Source organism: Canis lupus, chromosome 11, assembly GCF_003254725.2.
Source record: "Canis lupus dingo isolate Sandy chromosome 11, ASM325472v2, whole genome shotgun sequence".
Taxonomy (NCBI): domain Eukaryota; kingdom Metazoa; phylum Chordata; class Mammalia; order Carnivora; family Canidae; genus Canis; species Canis lupus.
In genome coordinates, this window is record NC_064253.1 from 66,299,078 (window position 1) to 66,319,263 (window position 20,186).

General features: G+C 35.1%; 1 protein-coding gene and 1 long non-coding RNA gene across 17 annotated transcripts in view; one reads left to right on the forward strand and one right to left on the reverse strand.

The window, feature by feature from the left end:
- PTBP3 (polypyrimidine tract binding protein 3) overlaps positions 1–20,186 on the reverse strand; it is a 152,287-nt gene that overhangs the window by 44,538 nt on the left and 87,563 nt on the right. For all 13 annotated transcript variants that reach the window (XM_049091911.1, XM_049091910.1, XM_035696738.2 and 10 more), the window contains 3 exons: positions 17,259–17,428; positions 13,403–13,549; positions 3,901–4,065 (listed from right to left, as the gene is read on the reverse strand). In XM_049091911.1, the coding sequence (XP_048947868.1) occupies positions 3,901–4,065; positions 13,403–13,549; positions 17,259–17,428 (482 nt within the window). The remainder of the gene's footprint in view (positions 1–3,900; positions 4,066–13,402; positions 13,550–17,258; positions 17,429–20,186) is intronic.
- Positions 1–20,186, forward strand: part of LOC112650113 (uncharacterized) — an 86,322-nt gene that overhangs the window by 14,154 nt on the left and 51,982 nt on the right. The window lies entirely within an intron of this gene.

Consider the following 20,186-nt stretch of genomic DNA (forward strand, 5'->3'; position numbering starts at 1 on the left):
CACAAGAGACACACAGAGAGAAGCAGAGACACAGGCAGAAGGAGAAGCAGGCTCCTTGCAGGGATTCAATCCCGGGGCCTCGAGATCACGCCCTGAGCGGAAGGCAGATGCTCAACCACTGAGCCACCTAGGCATCCCAAGAACATTGTTTTGAACTATTTCAGTGCATGAAGAAATTTTTTAGTATGCAGGGTTGAATTTACATGATAGATTAGCTGATCAATGCCTTCTTTATCTAAAAATACTCTCTAGGTGATGTCATCCAATCCAATGGCTTAAATTACCACCCACTCATACGCTGATACTAACCAAATCTCCAGCCCTGAATTCTTATGCCCAGTCTAGACTTATTTCCCAACTATCTATTCAACATCTACCACTTAGACGCCTAATAGGAAACTTAACATGAACAAAACACTACCTCTCACCCCTGTCCCTTTTTTTCCCTTCATTCAGTCTTTACTTAGTACAAAATCACTGTATTTTACCAGAGGCTCACACCCAAATCCTGGAAGCCATTCTTGATCACTCTTCTTTTTCTTCATAATCCATATCTACTCAACCTATCAGCAAATCATTCCAAATACATCCATAATCATCACTAATGTGACCATGTCTTCAAGTGGGTCACCACCATCTCTCATCTGGACTATGCCAACATCCTCTACTTTTGCCTACAGTTTATTCTCAACATAGCAACAAGAGTGATTCCACTGAAACAAATCTATCATTTTCCTCCTCCACTCAAAATCCTCTAATGGCTTCCCATCAGCTAAATCCTAACTCCTTTTCTGACTCTATCATTATTATGGCTTTCTGACTTTTTACACTGCAATAACATAGCCTCATTTCCGATACCTCAACACATTAAGCATATTTCCACTTTAGGGACTTTGTACTTGCTGTTCTGACTAGATCATTATTTTACCATATGTACACATAACTTATACCCTCATATACTTCAAGTCTCTGCTCAAATGTCATCATATTGAAAAGCTCCCTGAGCTGACACGTTGTGTTTCGGTGACAGACAGACAGGCAGACAGAAAAGCTCCCTGAACTTTCTTCATCTGAAATATCACTGCTCCCATCTCAGTCACTCGATCCCCTTACCATGAGATGAGCTAAAGGAAAAAAACACTAGCTTTAATAGATGTTACAGAACAGTTTAGCTAATGCCAACTCTTCAGCAAATAGTATAAAATAATCTGCTAATTAATAACAGGAGAAATGAAACGCACACTTCCATGTATTTCTCCATCACAATATTCGTCACATTTTATGCTATTACTTATGAAAATATATTTTACCCACAAGACAATAAGAGCAAAGATCAGCTTCTTACAATGCAATTTACTAGTATCTGATAATTACAGCTAACATTTCTTAAGCACTTAATATGTACCTTTCAAATATATACCTTAATATGTACACTCTTCTGGGGGCCTTAAATGCCCCCACTGCACTTCATATTAGGAGGCATATTCATGTAATCTTCACAATAAAGGTATAAAACAGACACCATCTTCAGCCCCATTATATAAATAAGAAAAATATACAGAGAGGGCAGGTTACTTGCCCAAGACTATAGAGATAGTTAAGTGATAGAGCCAGGATTCAAACCAGCTCCAGATCTTGTATCCTTAATTATGCTATACTATACTTTAGTTGGCTAATGATAGAGTGCCAGAGAAGAGGGCTTAGTTAATGTAATTAGAGGAAGACTGAGGAAGTAAATTTGACCTGAAAATTGAATGATGCAGATTCAACTAAGTGATTGTCTCAGTGAAGAGTGTTCAAGGCCTAAGAAATAGAAGATAGAAATAGCCTAAGACAGGAATTAATGTGGGGATGGGGATGGTCAAAGGGCCAGAAAAGCCAGGGGCTAAATAAGCAGAAGAGTATTAGGAAGTGAGGTTAAAGTAATGGGGAGAGGTCTGCATGTTGGAACCTGAAGGTAAGGACTTCGATTTTATTCCACCAGCAATAGGAAGGAGAATTTAACAAGAGAGTACAATAACTCAAAGGCTGAGAATCCTACCCCAATGGTTACTACTGAGGACTCTCAGAATCACTCCTCTTCACCCTGAAGGACTCCCATCATCTTTTGGTAGAGGAACAAGGTTTGTTACTGCTCTCAGGGAAACAGTAACTGGAATGATGGGATAGGACCACATGATGGGTAGCTAAGCTCAAGGCTGTTTGATGTCCATGTTGAGACATAGGTGTAAGAACACCTTTTGTAAAACAGCATTAAGGTAGCAGTAGCTTCAATGTTAAGGCTATAAAAGCAAACAAACACTACTGATGGATCACAAAGTATTAATGACACTCAGAAATAAACAGAAGAAAATCCACCAGAACAAAGAAGCCAATCACTTAAGCAATTGCTGAACCCTTTAAAGGAATGAGGGTAGCTATGGATAACACTGTTACAGCCCTCCCTAAGACACACTTCACAAAACCATATATTCAGAAGATGGCTTGCAAGATGCTATTAAAGGGAATACAGAAGACCTAATAAATGGTATATTTTGATATTTACATGCATGGTACAGGAAGTATATTGGGAAATGTATCTGAGCTTTAGTGACAATTAGGAAAATGACTGTGGGAAAGTAACTTAAATTTTAAGAACCCCGGTTTCCTTATTTATAAAATATGAGACTAGGATGGAATGCACTTCAATTCTTAAATACATGTGTACATATACACCTCCTATGACTCTTAGTAGTACAAATCCATAGGTTTGGAAAACAGGTAAATGACTCAGAACTGGGGATGCCTGGGTGGTGGTTCAGGGGTTAAGCGTCTGACTTTCGCTCAAGGACTGATCCTGGGGAGACTGAGCCCCACATCAGGCTCCCCATAGGGAGCCTGCTTTTCCCTCTGCCTATGTCTCTGCCTCTGTGTGTCTCTCATGAAGAAATAAATTAAAATCTTAAAAACTAAAAAAATGACTCTGGACTGACTTGGTATCATGCTATGCAATATATATGAGATATAAATATGAAAATAACCATATATTCTAGTGTTTTAACATTTCAATATATGGGTTGACAAGTATAATGAAATGGAATCAGTAAGTAGCAAAAGAGGACAAAAACTAACAAGTTTCTGGGCTAGATGCAAATGTTCATGCATTCAGATTACCAAGTTAACTGTACATTTTGAAGATATGTATAGATGGAATACTAGTTTAAAATATAATGAGCATACAAAACAATGCACTTCATATTAGGAGGCATGAGTTCTAAAAGGCTCTTCAATTACTCTCTATAATATTCAGTTAATCAACTATTGGAGTCTATTTTATTCACTACAAAATTATGTAACTAAGAGTTTCCAGTTCTTAAATTTGATGTAGGCCATTGTAGGCCATGATTTGGTGGAGTGCCTTGTATCACAACAGTTTGGACATTTTACCGGATAGTCTATGAAAACTATATTGCCCATCAGTCAGTATTTAATATGATATTTCCATTTTACATATCCAGAGTATACCTTTCTTTGAAAGTTTTTTAAATGAATACTCAAATGTAAGAAGGAGTGAATAGGAATGAATTGTTTTCTATATTGATTTTGCTTTCCAGGAATGACTATTATCAGAGCTTTTTATAGGATTCTATGCTTTGTTCATTTTCATTTTTAGGTATTTAAAAAAATAATTTCTTATATACACCTTTAAATCAAGTTAGAAAAAGGAAGCTATCAAAAAATTATCTCTAATTGATACTATTTTTTACATAGAACAGGATGTTGAGGGCTTTTTAAAAAATTATTATTTAAATAAATATACCAACCAAAATCAACAACCAAAAAAACCCTAAAGATAATAAAACATTAAAAGTTATGGAGGTCACATTTGCCTCTTTTCTTAAGAGTGTTGTTCCACTTTACCTGATGAAGAACTTCCAGAGTAACAGGGTAAAAGAGGTTTTCAATAATTATTCGGAGCACAGGGCTCTGCCCAGGTAGGATTGTGCCTTCATTGGTAGGAGCTCCAGGAAGGGCCAGACTTCCCGACTGGACAGCACTGACAGCCTGCAGTGCAGCTTGGGCTCTCTATAAAACAATCCAAAATAAGAACTTTTGGTTAAACCACAGCATTCTATGATTCCTAAAAATCAATTGATGCAAAGTACTATGAAGTAATATAGTTAAATAAAAATATTCATACCTACTTTCTCTAGATGTACATATCCTAAATCTGTAATCAGTTAAGATTCAGAATACTTGCTTTCTTATAACAATAACATAATATTTAAGAAAGGTGCTTAAATTTATTTGAAAAAATGAAAAAACGCATGGCCAAAAAGGGGAATATTTAGACATGATTTTTATTTCCTAATTTTTTAAAAAAGATTTAATTATTTGAAAGGAAGAGAAAGTGTACCCAGGAATAAGGGGCGGGGGCCAGAGGGAGAGGGAGAGAAAGAATCCCAGCAAGACTCCACAATGAGCACAAAGCCAATATGGGGCTTGATCCCATGACCCTGATATCATGACCAAAACCAAAATCAACAGCCAGATGCTCAACAGACTGAGTCACCCAGGAGCCACTTTATTTCTTAATTTTTAAATGACAGTAAGAAAAAAAATGTAAAAGTAACATTAAAGATGACTTAAAAACCACTCGAATCCCTCTTCTTTTTTACCTCCCTGAACAACTGAGTTCTAAAACCTTTGGGTGGCATATGATAGATGCAAATATGGAAGAGAGGAGCTATGGTGGTTCAGAGGGGGTTAGGAATGTATCCCTATAGAAAGACATCCTGCCATAAGCATCAGAGCCTGAGCAATATTAGGAGAACATCTATGTGGTAGGGCTGCCTGGCAAGAGGAATCTGAGCCCAAACAAGGTATAAAAGGTATCTATGTGTGGGGGTGCCTCATTGCTAGACATCAGAACCTGAGGAATATGAGGTAGATAAGAAAGACAACCAGAGGAGAACAGCCTGAGTAGGAGTGTCAGAGCCTACAGAGAGTCCGGAAAGGGTATACATGGTGTGGACTAATATAGTGAAGACAGTCCAAGCAGAGTGAAGAGCAGGTCCATGAGGGCCTGAATGGGGGTAAAGAGGTAAATTAATAGCAGGGAAGCCCAGCATGGGCTGTAAGAGCCCAAGCAGGGGTAGGCAGACAAGCTTCTTTTCTTTTCTTTAGCAAAAAGATACTTAAACATTTACAGAGCACTATGTGCAGGCACCATTCCAAGCACTATCTATACAAATATCTCTCCAGTTCTCACAACCTGTAAGATATGAACTTTTTTTTAAAGATTTAATTTGAGAGAGAGAGAGAGAGAGTGAGTGTGTGTGTGCAGGATCAGGGGTAGAGGGAGAAGCAGACTTCCTCTTGAGCAGGGAGCCCAACATGGGGCTTGATCCCAGGACCCCAACATGATGACATGAACCCAAGTCAGGAACTTAACCAACTAAGCCACCCAAGTGCCCCAAGGTATATACTATTATTATTCCCATTATTTAGATGAGAAAACAGTCTCAGGCTACATGATTTCTCTGGAGTCACACAGAAGAGTGTGAACAGTGCACTTGAACACAATCTGCTTGACGAAATCTGAAAATGTCTCAGAAACAATTCTGAACCCTGCTTCTGTAAGACTCCTGGAAAGGTCTACTCTTTTTATTCTTGTTATTTTTGTTGTTGTTCAAGTCTAGCCGACATACAAAATATTGTATTAATTTCAGATGGCTTACCACAAGTGTAGTCACCATCTGTCACCATACAACACTAGTACAGTATTATTGACTATATTCCCTATGCTGTACTTTTCATCTACATGACTTATTTATTTTATAACTGGGAGTTTGTACTTCTTAACCCCCTTCACTTATTTTACCAATTCCCTTATCTACCTCCCGCTGGGGTAACCAGCAGTTTGTTTTTTGTATTTAAGAGTTTGTTTTTTGTTTTTCATGTTTTATTTTTTAACAGTCCCCATGTAAGTAAATAATATATTTGTCTTTCTCTGACTTATTTCACTTAGCATAATATCCTCTAGATCCATCCAAGTTGTTGCAAATGGCAAGATATCATTTAGCAGACAAGTTTCTAAATAGCATGCTCCACTAAAAGGAACTAGAGTACCCTAAAAAATAATTAGTTCTAGAGCTGGAGCAAAGAAAGCACAAAATGAGTATGTAAACTTTTTTGTTTCTGTAGTTTTCTTTTTTATCAGAATGCAAAGATGTATTCAAAGAATTATGAAAACATGCCAAAAGGACATAGAAGACAGCCTGAAGGGGCTCCCAATGGCCAAATACAGGACAGTTTGAGAATCAAAATAGTGATTGTTAACAAGTAATAATCCATCAAACAAAATAAGAAACCTTAAGTCTATACTGATACAAATTGACAGTTGACAAGGAGTAACATATTTACACTGCCTTAAAGAACCTTCTCCCAAAATATTCCTCTTTCCCCCTTTGTAAGTTATAATTTTACAGTGAAGAAGCCAAACATGACCCTAATCATGGAATCCAAGAGCACATCAGTAATGGAACAAATTGATACTATGTGCCACCTGATAGGATGCAATGAGAAAAAAAGAACATTACTTCTATTACGTTCCTATCAATGCTATATACACTAAATGCAATCACAAGGAAATACCAGATGAACTCAAACTGAGGGAAGTCTTAGAAGACAGGCTGCCCATAGTTATCAAAAGTATCATATCAAGGTCACAAAAGTCAAAGAGAAACTGAAGAACTGTTTCAGAGTAAAGAATACTAAAAGACAGGACTTCTAAACAGAACATGGGATTCTAAATGTTTGTTTTGCTCTAACAAACATTATTGAGATGATGGGCAAAACTTGACTGGGGACTGAGGCCTGAAGGGAAATAATATATCAATGCCAATTTCCTAATTTTGACCCCTATATTTTGGTTGTATAGGAGAATGTCCTTGACTATAGGAAATGCACACAAAGTATTACACAATGAAGACAGACCAGATTAGCAACCTATTCATAAATGCCAGAAGAAATAAAAAACTTACATTATATCTACCAACTTTTTTCTAATTTTGTATCTCAAAATTTAAAACAATTATTTAAGAAATGAAGTGGGTGAAAAAGGGAATAATTAAAGGGGAAAAGGCATGGTTAATGAATTAAGCATTTTAATGAAGTTAAAAGCAAGTTTTCATCAATCTCTTGTTCTATTAAACTCATTGTTTAAGAATGGTGATAGTCAAATGCTTGTGCCACAAAATGAAAAATTAAAAAAAAAACCCACAAAAAACAAATCCTTTTTTACATACTGTATTCACTTCCAATTTTAAAGATCAGAGTACTGTGTGTATTATTTTAAATTAACATTTCTTGTGCTGTTTTCATGATTTAAATTTTTACTTAATTATATCATCCCTCTAATAGAGTTAGTTTTCCATTATGCTATGATAAATAACATGAAAATAAGTATCTTTCTGAAAACTGCTAGCTTTTACTTTCTGTAAAATAACTTTTACAGTTATTTAACTTCCTTTTTTAAAAATTTTTTTATTTATTTATGATAGTCACAGAGAGAGAGAGAGAGAGAGAGAGAGAGGCAGAGACATAGGCAGAGGGAGAAGCAGGCTCCATGCACCGGGAGCCCGACGTGGGATTCGATCCCGGGTCTCCAGGATCGCGCCCTGGGCCAAAGGCAGGCGCCAAACCGCTGCACCACCCAGGGATCCCTAACTTCCATTTTTATACTTATATACCTTTTTTTAAGATTGTACTTTATTAGAGAGAAAGTGCATACACATGAATGGGTGGTCAGGGGGAGAGGGAGAAACAAACTCCTTGCTGATGACCAGGGAGCCTGATTTGGGGCTCAATCTCAGGACCCCAGGATCATGACCTGAGCCAAAGGCAGAGACTTTAACCAACTGAGCCACCCAGATACCCCTGTACAACTCTTTTTTTATACCTTTTAACAGCATTTTTAGGCCATATAGATTTTTAAATAGCAGGTAATATACAAACTGCCCAACATCCAGTTTCCAAAGAATCACCTTTGAGAACAATATATGAATAATAATTTGAAATTTTTATACCATTGGTTTTCAAAATTATGCTCTTTATAAAACAGTCATGTATATGGAATACTGAGCACTCTAATCTTGTTTCAAACACAGCAGTTTATCTCATCTATTTTGTACCAGAATCCCAGGAAGAGTTTATTTGGAAAAAGGGTTCTATGCTTTCAAGTTTGAAAACTGATACAGAAGTTAGAACTAGCAGCCAAGAATATTAAAGTAGTCTTTATAACTCTCTGTCTCTCACACATATATACACACAACAGAGGTAATTACAGACATGGAAGATAAACAAATAGTGCTGCCCAACAGTTTCCTCTGAAGATGGAAATGTTCAATATCTACACTGTCCTATAAGATAATGACTAGCCACATGTGGCTAATAAGCACTTAAAAAGGGCCGGGATCCCTGGGTGGCGCAGCGGTTTGGCGCCTGCCTTTGGCCCAGGGCGCGATCCTGGAGACCTGGGATCGAATCCCACATCGGGCTCCCAGTGCATGGAGCCTGCTTCTCCCTCTGCCTGTGTCTCTGCCTCTCTCTCTCTCTCTCTCTCTGTGACTATCATAAATAAATAAATTAAAAAAAAAAGGGGGCCATGTACAACTGAGGCACCGAATTTTTCTTTTTTTAAGGTTTATTTGTTTTTAGTAATCTCCACACCCTATGTGTAACTTGAACTCACAATCCTGAGATCAAGAGTCACATGCTCTTCGGACTGAGTCAGCCAGGTAACCTACATTTTTTATTTTTTAAATGTATTTAAACTTAGCTACATGTAGCTAGCAGCTACCCTACTGAACACAACTCTAGATTGTCTAGGGAAAAACAGCACCATAGAGAGGTTCTAAGTGGAATAACAGTTCTTTTTTCTCTTAGATTAGGATGATTAAATCTTTATAAAAGTAAGCCTGTATAACCAAAAATAAACTTAACTTCACTGACTTAACTTCATTATGCCATCAATCATTCTACTAATCCTTTTTATTATACAATTCTACATATCTGCTAATTGCTACCAGTATTACTATTCTTGTTGTAGTTTCTCTTCCTTCACTCTTCCCCTTTGGCATGTGGGATACCACAGTGGAGAAATATAAGTGGTTTATACTGCCTTAATCATTCTAGAGTTCTCAATATATTCTGCATTAGTACTTCACAGAGCACTGAGTACAAAAGTCTCTGGGTAGGAGGCATACAAGAAATGCTTTTGACAACAAAAATTTGAGAAAATAATACCTGGAAAGAAGACAGAGTTTTAAGTAACTCTGCAGTTTCAATGTCTAAAAAAAAAAAAAAAAAAAAGACTTCATTATTTGACAGAGGGAGTACAAGCAGGGGGAGCAGCAGCAGAAGGAAAGGGAGAAGCAGGCTCCCTGCTCAGTGGTGCCCCTAATTTTTAAGTATTTTGCAAACAGTCTTTCTGGAATAGTTGTAATAATTATTAAAAAGGAAACAGCAGTAGCATGATTGGAAAAATCAACAAATATTTTATCGTGGTCAGGGAGGCCAAATATACTTCATATGAAATTTAAATATGCCTGGATAATGTGAAAAAGTTCTAAAATTGAGATGGAGGGGCACCTGGGTGGCTCAGTTGGCTAAGCGTCTGCCTTTGGCTCAGGTCAGGATCCCTAGATCCTGGGATTGAGCCCCACACATTGGGGCTCAATGGGGAGACTGCTTCTCACTCTGCCCTCCCCCCTCTGCTCCTGCTCTCCTGTGTGCATGGCACAGGTGCTCTCTCTTACAAATAAATAAAATCTTTAAAAGATTAAAAATAAAGTAGAGATGGAAATGAACATACAATAAAATGCACAATTCTTAAGTGTGCAGTTTGATGATATTTTAGTACAGCCTTTTTAAGGAAAATACTTCTATGGTTATTTCTTTGCAGATTTATAAATGTCCAACCACAAGGTTAAAAAAAAAACTGTCTATACCGTAACAACTATAATTAATACAACCATTTCTCAAATGGTGTCCCTCAAAATATGATCTAAATCTTTTAGCTGTAATTTTAGTTTAAATAAAAGGATAAAAATATTTGGTATTCATCTGACCCTCTGGCAAGTATGTCTATAGGCTGGAAAAGAAGTTATGTGCATGTTTTGGGTTATCTTGCTATTGAGAGAACAAAAGATAATGAAACAGTAATTTATCAGTTTCCTGGAGCTATCAGAAGAAAAGACATTTGATATATTTTATATATGCAAACAGGTACTTTCAATTCTGACTTCAGTTTTGGTGTAGAACTTTTAATAAAATAAAAATTATATTTATCAAACATCAGTGCATAAAAACTGCACAAAAGTAACAAAATGGAAAGGGCACTGGGAAGAAATCAAGGCTATCTAAGAATAAACTAGGTCATTTCAGCTGGCTCTGGTTGCCAAGCAACTGGGATTTCTCACAGTTTCCCTTCAGAATAATCCATTTCTTTAAGAGTTTTATTAAATTATTTATTTCTTCTTCAAGACTTATACTAACATATTTAGGAATCAAACTAACAAGAAAACTTCCATGACTTATAAGAAAGAAAATTAAAAACTCTAAAGAAATACAGGCAACAAAATATAACTTCTTCCTCCAAAGAATCAGACAGCAACATAAATATGTTAATTATCTTCAAATTAATCTATAAAAACCCAATTCAGTTACTGGGGTGGGGAGGAGTTATCAAAAAAGTTCTATTATATATGGAACTAGTTGGGGGTGCCTGGATGGTTCAGTTGGTTAAATGTTCAACTCTTGATTTTGGCTCAGGTTTTGATCTCAGAACTGTGAGTTCAAGACCTGCATTAGGTTCCATGCTAAGTGTATAGCCTACTTAAAAAAATAAACAAATGAATAAATAAATTTTAAAAATATAGTAACTATTTAATGGCTGAAAAGAAAGAGTAAAGAATAGGGCTTTGCCCTATTCAATATATCAGTACTGGAGACATTAGTCCTACAGAAATGGAAACAAGAATGGAACAGAATGGAATCCAAAAAGTAGTCTGTATTAGATGCAGAGTGGATACCAAGTGAGAAGCCCACCCATGAGGGTATATCAGGGCCATGCAAGCAGAATGTGAACGTCTGTCTAGAAAGTGTATATATGCATATTATAAGTAGGGAAAAGCAGGTGTATGGAAAACTACAACATGACAAAGGATAGTTTCCCATGAGTGGATAATAAATGAGTTATTAAAAATAAATAAAAACAGTAAGGGAGAAACTGGTCACTGGGAGTTAGAAAAAAAAAGACCAAATCCTATCCTCACTCTCCAACTCCAAAATATTTCTAATAAAACAAAAAATTTAAATTAAAATAAAAACAGCTAAAACATAAAAGTATGAGAAGAAATAGGTGAAAAAAGTTTTTAAATATTGCTATGCTAGCTTTTTACGAGCATGGTATCAAAATCAGAAATCCTAACATAATCTTGAGACTTGACTATTGTATAAAAACAGTTTTAAAAGTGTATTAGCAAACAAAACTCACAGTGACAGAAAGCAGAATGAATGCCAGAGGCTAGAGGAGTGAGGGAGTAAGAAATTGGCATTTAGGGTACAGAGTTTCAGTTGGAGAAGTTGAGGGAATTCTGGATATAGATACTAGTGATGGATTACACAATGTGAATGTACTTAATGCTGCTGAACCACACTTATCAATGGTTAAAATGTAAGTTTTATGTTATATATATTTTACCACAGTTTGAAAAATGGGGGAAAAAATGGGGGGAAAATTGTATTAACAATTAATACAAAGTTGTATTAATTTTATTTAACCTGATAAAATTTTAATCAGATTAAAATCCTGATCTGTAAGTTATTAAATAAATATTGAGTAAGTGGTAAAATGTACTTTCTCACCTAGAATATTAACAAAGATGACAAGAAAACTGTTTGCTCACATATTATCAGTGGCAATCTAATAAGTAAAACATATTCTTAAAAAAAGCAATCATATATCAAAATATAAAATATGCATATGCTTAGTCTCAGCAATTTTGAGGCCACAAATGTAAACTAATAAGAAAACATTGCAAGTGTGCTAAGATATAAGAATGTTGCTACAATGTTATTTGTAAAAGAATAAAATTGGAAACAACTTCAGTGTCTATTAACAAGACATTGATAGATTATGGCTATTTTATAGAAAGGAGTATTACGCATTCATTTAAAAATTATGAAGTTATTCTACTTTTGCTGCCACGAAACAACATCTATGATATATTATACAGAAAAAATAACAGCTTCCAAAACATTAGGATTCCACTGATGTAAAATTATATACATAGACAATAATACACCTGAATAGAAAGAAGGGCTACACACCAAACGATTAGCAAAATGTTAATTAGCTATCTCTGGATAACTGTTTTGTTTTTCAATGTGGTTTTTGTTATTATTTTTACTGTTCTGGATTGTTTGAATGTTTTACTATAAGAGTGTATGCTATTTAGAATTTCTAAGTCAGTTTTTCATTTTAAAAAGTCTAATATCTAGAAAATTAAATATCTATCATCGCATTTACTAAGTTTATATAAGCTATTATATACCATTAATGTCTCTTAGAACAAGTTAAGGATTTTGCACAGGAAAAGTTATTGTTTTAAAAATGTGGAAAACTATAATTTACATTCAGTAGCTTGCACCATAATGACTTTCAACAGAATCAAAGAGTTGAAAGAGTTCTTTTGCCTAGGGCAAGAGCAAAGGGGCCAAACTTGCTCTTAACATAATAAGAAAACCTCTTTCCTGCTTTGTGGATCATTTTTTCTATCCTTAAGTAACTTCAAATTACTATTTTAGCTACTACACATCAACCTGGAGAAACACAAAAACAGTCAACATGAATTCTATCAAAATAAAAACTGAAAAAATGAGGTTAGAGATGTTGATATTTTACATTCCACATTCATCTAGAAGAGTCAAAAATCATTTAATGAATGTACCTATACAAATTCTTATTAACATCTTAAATGTTAGGTTCAGTTATTTAACATCACAATAGAAGCCTCATTCAAATTATTAATGTCTTTCTTATGTATTTGTAAAAATTTCCTTTTAGATCTGAAATTTTAAGAGATAGATAAGAACATAATTTTTTCCTTTTACTCATGAAAAGTTTCAAGGGAAAACTAACTCCATAACGTCAAACATATTTCTAAATGGCACAATGTAAGCCTTCAGGTAAGATTTTACATACACAATCTTTACTAATAAGGCATCCTAACATGGAAATCACATCCCCCCCCCCCCCGCCAAAAAACAGAAAATTATTTTTAAGGTATTATACCATGTGTTCTTGTAACTAATTTTTAAAATGCCTATAATACTTACAGCTTAAAAAAATACTTACAGCTTGATTAGGTAGATTGTCAGTCTTAAGTTCTCTGTGATTGGAATACTGAATAAAAACAGGCTGGCTTCGAAGGTGAGGAGTAACAGGAGTGTAATAATTCACCATAGTAACAGCAGCTTCCTCAGAAGCCATTTCTAAGAAAGCCTGCAATAAACACAAGAAAGAAAAGTGAAAGCTCATGTTTTTGAAAGACAGCTAAGAACTATGAAAAGACTTTTGCTTCAAAGTGTATCATTGATGTTAACTGAAAACACATTTGAAAAGTTGGGTTCAATAAAGGATTTGGGACTGGGAAATTGCCAGCTGAATGATTTCATGTGGCTTTTGATTTTCCTCTTTTTTCTGTTTCTTCTAAAACCTAGAAATAATTAAAAAGGCAAAAATAAAGGTGAACATCAGCATTGTAATTGGATGCTTTCAGGGGTTGGGATTTAACAGTTCTTTCCTAAATAAAAACTTCTCAAAGATGGGGGGCATAATGATTTGCTCTCCTTCACCTTTTACTGAACAGCTGTTTATGATACAATTAAGTTTATGATAGAATTGGGAACGCCTGGGTGGCTCAGAGGTTGAGCATCTGCCTTTGGCTCAGGGCGTGGTCCCAGAGTCCTGGGATGGAGTCCTGCATTGGGCTCCCCAAAGGGAGCCTGCTTCTCCCTCTGCCTGTGTCTATGTCTCTCTGTCTCTCTCATGAATAAAATGAGATAAATAAAATCTTTAAAAAAAAAAAAGTTTATCATAGAATTAAACAGAGCATTCGGGTGCAAAGGCTCAACTGTTCAAATTAGGGAAATGGAAGAACTTCCTACATTAAGTCAGTATTAAGTCCTTTAAGTGACTTTTTTTGAGATCTGTGTTAAAAAATAGAGACACATCAGGCCCCAAATGAAGTTACCTGTACTAAGCCAAAGTCACCAAACCAAGACTTATATCTTTTTTTTTTTTAATTTTTATTTATGATAGTCACAGAGAGAGAGAGAGAGAGAGAGAGACAGAGACAGAGACATAGGCAGAGGGAGAAGCAGGCTCCATGCACCAGGAGCCCGACGTGGGATTCGATCCTGGGTGTCCAGGATCGTGCCCTGGGCCAAAGGCAGGCGCTAAACCGCTGCGCCACCCAGGGATCCCCAAACCAAGACTTAATATCTAACAATTACAGTTTCAAACTCTCCCAAGATTGGAATCTTAAACCAGTCCATCTGGAATCACCTGGCCAGCACTAGTGAGGTCATCTGCCTGACAGACGCCCACTATTCCCTAAAGAGAGGTGACTTGCCTGAAACAATTCACTCTACTAGTAATTTCCTTGCCCCACCCTATTCTGCCTATAAAAGTCTTTCGTTTTGCACTGCTCTCATAGCTCCTTTCTATCTGCTAGATGAGATGCTGCCCAATTCATGAGTTGCTGAATAAAGTCAGCCAATAAAACTTGAATTTCAACTGAATTTCATCTTTAACATCTGTAATCAGTGTACTAATATCAGGTATTTGAAAAATAATATAGAAAAAAAGAAAAATAATATAGGAAGAGCTGAGATAGAAGAAGTTCCTTGGGACTTGTGTCTTACTCTATAAATATGGCTTCTTCTGACTGTCAAAACTCTACTAACCACCACTCACACCTCTCAAAACTACTGTAAGGACATCTCAAATTTAAAATGCAAGAAGAACCCCTGATCCACATCAATCAAATTTCTAGACAATTCTTTTTCACTACAAAATGTATGCAATTAGCAAGTGTACAGTAACCACTTCAAATTATCCATAAAACATTTAGAATTTACTTATAAAAATATGTATTTATTAACAACAAATTTCCTGAACACAGCATATGAGAAATATCTATAAAACAAACTATTTGTTTATAATTATATTACTTGCTAAGTGTTTCTATTTGGCAAATACTTCAATAAAGAAATATTAACTTGACAAATGTTAAATATGATGCTAAACTACATCAATCAAGTGTCACAACTGAACCAATTAAATGCTTTAACGGAACTAACAATATTCTATGAAGTAGTAATGTTAGCCACATGACAGTGATCAAATATCATTAATTAATCCACAAAAGATAAAATTCCACTATTTTCAAGGAATAAATATCCACAATGCAATTTAAAACCACCATCCAAGTGTATTAGTTATATACTTCTACTAGTTTTTCTATGAGGATAAAAATGATCAAGGTAACCAAAACAGCTATAGCAATACTTCTTCCTATTTGGTTTTTAATCATCTTTTCAACAAAGAACTTGTATACCATTTACAAATAATATTCACTATATGGCGGGAAGAGTATTTTTCTGAAAACTTCTTCATAAATGCAAAGAACTAAACTCAATGTCTAACAGTCACACAAAGGAAAAGCCAAACATCTTTGGAATACATGATTCCTGTTATAGAAAATTTTTCCTCAAAGTATATATATGACCTAAAAATTCATACATAAAAATAACTTTTTCCACATAGACCCCAGTAAAGGAATTATTTAGGTTTTCCCAAAGTATCCAGAGAAATCTATTTTCATTATAAGGGTTGGAGAAAAAAACAAAAGTCACTGCCCAGAGAAATGCTGGTGAAAATATCCCCATGCTGCCCTCAACACTCTACCTCTAAGTACCATAGGAAAGATCACACCTACAAGTAGTCCTAATGATTCACATGACACTCTCTCATTAAAGTATATTACTAACAAAATATTTTCTAAGCAGGATTTATGATCCAAAGACAAGCAATTAACGTAACAACACTACAAATAAATAAATTATAAATTCAGAACCAATAGTAGAGACAAAGACAAAGTGTGATGTTGTCCGCTGCCCTTCATAACCATTTGACAGTATGTACAGGATACAATACATGAAACATGATAATGCACATGATACATCTGACAGCCATTAGACTTGCCCACCTTGACTCTTTTAAAACCACGCAAAGCATACTATTCTCAATAGTGACAACTGAGTTAAAATAAAGATCCAAGTACATGTACTATCTCCAAAAGATGTAAGATAAATGTGTAAACACAACGAAAGCTGAATACTAAGACCTGTTATTTAACCTCTCCAGATTTAAATAACTTCATCTTAATTAAATGGGAATTTTACTTAGTTTACTGAAGGGCCAAAATCAGACATCATCCAGTCTTTTTCATGTCCAACACATATCCATCTACTTATAAGTGTATTTATGATTCTTAAACTTATTTATGAAAATTTTAAGTAAGAACATGGAACTTATCACAACGTACTACACAAGGTCTAGGGCCTAAATTTGTTGTCCTCTTCTTACCAGCAATGTTCAGTATAAAAGATTTTTAGGACAATCAAAAACTGGGGAAGAAACAATAAAGAATTCATCCTAGTAGGGTCTGAGCTGGAACAAGAAAGCAGGCAACTGTTCCAACATAATTCCTTATTCATCTTAAGAAAAGCCTATTAACTTCTGAAATGAAAAATTTCTAGCAGTCCCTTTTGAATTATTAAAGAAGCTATATATTAATTCTACAACTAAAATATACTACATATTTCTATATAAATATTGGAAAACAAATATTCCTTAATTGCCAAATAAGGTATAATTTATATCCCCTCTCTGATAATTAAAGGGTATTTTCATGAACTCTATTGTAATTAAGAATATAAAAGGTTTTTTGTTAAGGAAGAAAAGGACAAGTCACTGAATTAATATTTTTGTTTGTTGTTTCCTGTCACACATAAAAAAATTCTATTTAAAAAACTATGTAAAGAAAATGAAATTTAGGAAATACGGAACAGTTCAAGAAAATAAGTCATCTTTAACACTAATACCCAGAGAAATCACTGTGGTTCGATTTTTAAATATTACATACCTGGCTTTTTCCTTTCAACATCAAAAGATTAGTGACTTTGCCAAATGGTAGACCTAATGATATGACCTCTGCTTCGGTGACATCACTTGGAATTTTGCGAAGATGAAGAACACGGGAAGGCGAACAGGGAGGTCTATCTCCTTTAAATTTCTTGTTGTCATTCCCATTAGCTAAAAAAATAAGATTTTTTTGAAGTTACACAAACTAATTTAGGTTGACATACTACATTAACCCTATTGTCATGTTTCATCTTCAATAGTTTTAAGTTTTTGAAATTCAGGAAACTATGAGGTTGATCAGGGAAGAGAAGGACAGTGGAAAACCAACCACCGACCTTCAATAAATGGGTGTTTTTGGTTTTTCAATGCAAGTATTAAATTTGTTCAAACCTGAAGTCTGATTTTTAACTTCAAGGAAAAGTATTGGATAAATAAATTACTATTTTTTTGTGAATAGAGAATGTTTATATGTCTCTAAGGTATTTTTTAAAGATATTTTTCTAATTTGTTCTAGTGCTGAATAAATAAGAACAATAACTTTTAGTAAGGATTATAAAAGAAATTTTGTATTTACCACATCCTGAGGGGATTTGGATTTGAGCTGTATCACTGTGAAAATAAGTTTATTTCTTAGGCATTATGTATTTTTTACTAATCTTTTAATGAAGTGTTTTTTAGAAGCTAAATTATGGTTTCCTAAAATAATCTTATTCCTTATTATGTAATAGTAGGTCTTAACGTAAGCATTATCTTGTTAGAAATACAAATTTTCAGCCCTACCCCATATCTACTAAATCAGAACCTAGGGGTGGGGCCCAATAACTCATATTTTAATAAGCCCTCCAGATGATTTTGACACAGTCTGAAGTTTGAGAACCACTGCTGCACAATAAAGAAATCCACTAGCCCAGTTTACAGCTAAATCTTATTTAAATCCTTTTAACACTGACAATAACTAGAACTGACAAGCCTGTAATGAATACTCAAATTTATATACATAAGATTCAGAAATGTTTTTCGCCAAATATAGCACCATGTAAGACTGAATGCAAATTATTTGAAAGCCCTAAATTTCATTACACTGTTTTTTTTTAATGCTAAATAGTACCATACTTAGTACTATTAGGAAAATACAATCTTTCCAAATGCCTAAAATTATCATTTTTCCAAATATTAATGGAACCTTGCAAACAAATAACATGAATACCATAAAAAAATTATATGGCAATACTTTGTACCCAAATCTGTGGCACAGAACTCAACTTGCTTACAAGCGTGTAGGTTGACTTAATACCCAAACCAGCACTCCCAAATTCTCTGTTCACGAATGCAGCAATTCCTATAGGTCGGTCCTTACTGGCTTGCTGTGCCTGTATATAGCAAATGCTACCAAGACTGTGAATAACAGGCAGTTAAATACTTACTGCAAATTAATCTGGGAGGCAAGAGATTCTTTTTCCTCCTCTCAATCACCCAGAAACACTGATTTTTCCCTCCAAAATGACTCATTACATTTTTTATGCCCACTCTCAGTGTCCCTAAATTCACCTATGATCTTTTCCCCTTCTACTTCCTCTAGCCTCACTCCCTCCCATTCCAACTCAGATCCAACATCTTATTAACCAAACTAAAATAACGTATCACATCATTATCCTGCTTTAAACACCTTGTCCCTTAGTTTCTAGCTTTCACATTGTTTTCACTTATACTGCCTCATACAAAAATATACCTGAGATAAATCTTACTAATTTTAATAGATGAAGAGACAGAGGTTCAGAGAATAAATGATTTTTGTACAAAGCCAGCAAGTGTTAAAAGTGTCATTCAAACTTAAATTTAAGGATAATATTTTTTAGCACAAAAATCTCAAAATGTCTTATCATTTCTGGAAAAAAGCAAAGCAACTTGACACTGACATAAATTTTCAAAGTATGTACAGATTTATGCAGATTATAATGATAATATTATCACTAAATTAGAACACCATACATTATATTCTTGATAGTAGTGAAAGCGGCATACAGGGTGTACCCTCCCAGTATGCCTAGATGTCCAGACAATAGTACCACCATCTTGTGCTTTCGTAACCAGCCCAAGGTGTTAAAAAACTGGAAAATCTCCTAAAAGCAAGAGGATTTTATCAGCTTACCCAGAATACTCCAAAATAAATGAAAGAACATTTAGAAGGTTTTTTCTTTAACAGAGATTTTAATCACCTGTAGGAGTAAAAATAAATGCCTACTCATGCTATTTAAGCTTATTGTTATACTATCAAATAAAGATTTATGGCAACAATTTTTTATCAAGAAATATGCAATTATAGGGGATCCCCAGTGGCTCAGCTGTTTTAGAGCTTGCCTTCGGCCCAGGGCATAATCCTGGATTCCCATGATCAAGTCCGCATCGGGCTCCCTGCATGGAGCCTGCTTCTCCCTCTGCCTGTGTCTCTGCCTCTCTCTCTGTGTCTCTCATGAATAAATAAAATCTTAAAAAAAAAAAAAAGAAATACGCAATTATAGACACCATTTTACGTTGTTAATTGTTCGGAATTATAAAACTGCCTGAGCTATGTTAAGAGCATGAACTAATACATCAGACATCCAGTCCTAAGTAAGTTACCTGACATAACTGAGCCTCAAATTCTTTTCCAGTAAAATGAGAATAACAGGGCTATTTTCAAAATGAAATTAGAGAACATATTTAATTACTAGGTGTAGGGGCACCTGGGTGGCTGAGTCAGTTAAGTGTCTGCCTACCACTCAGGTCTGATCCCGGAGTCCTAGGATCGAATCCCCATCAGGCACTCTGCTCAGCGGTGAGTCTGCTTCTCCTTCTCCCTCTGATCCTTCCCCTGCTTGTGCTCTCACTAGCACTCTAGCTCTCTCAAATGAATAAATAAAAACATCTTTAAAACTAGGTGTAATGCTTA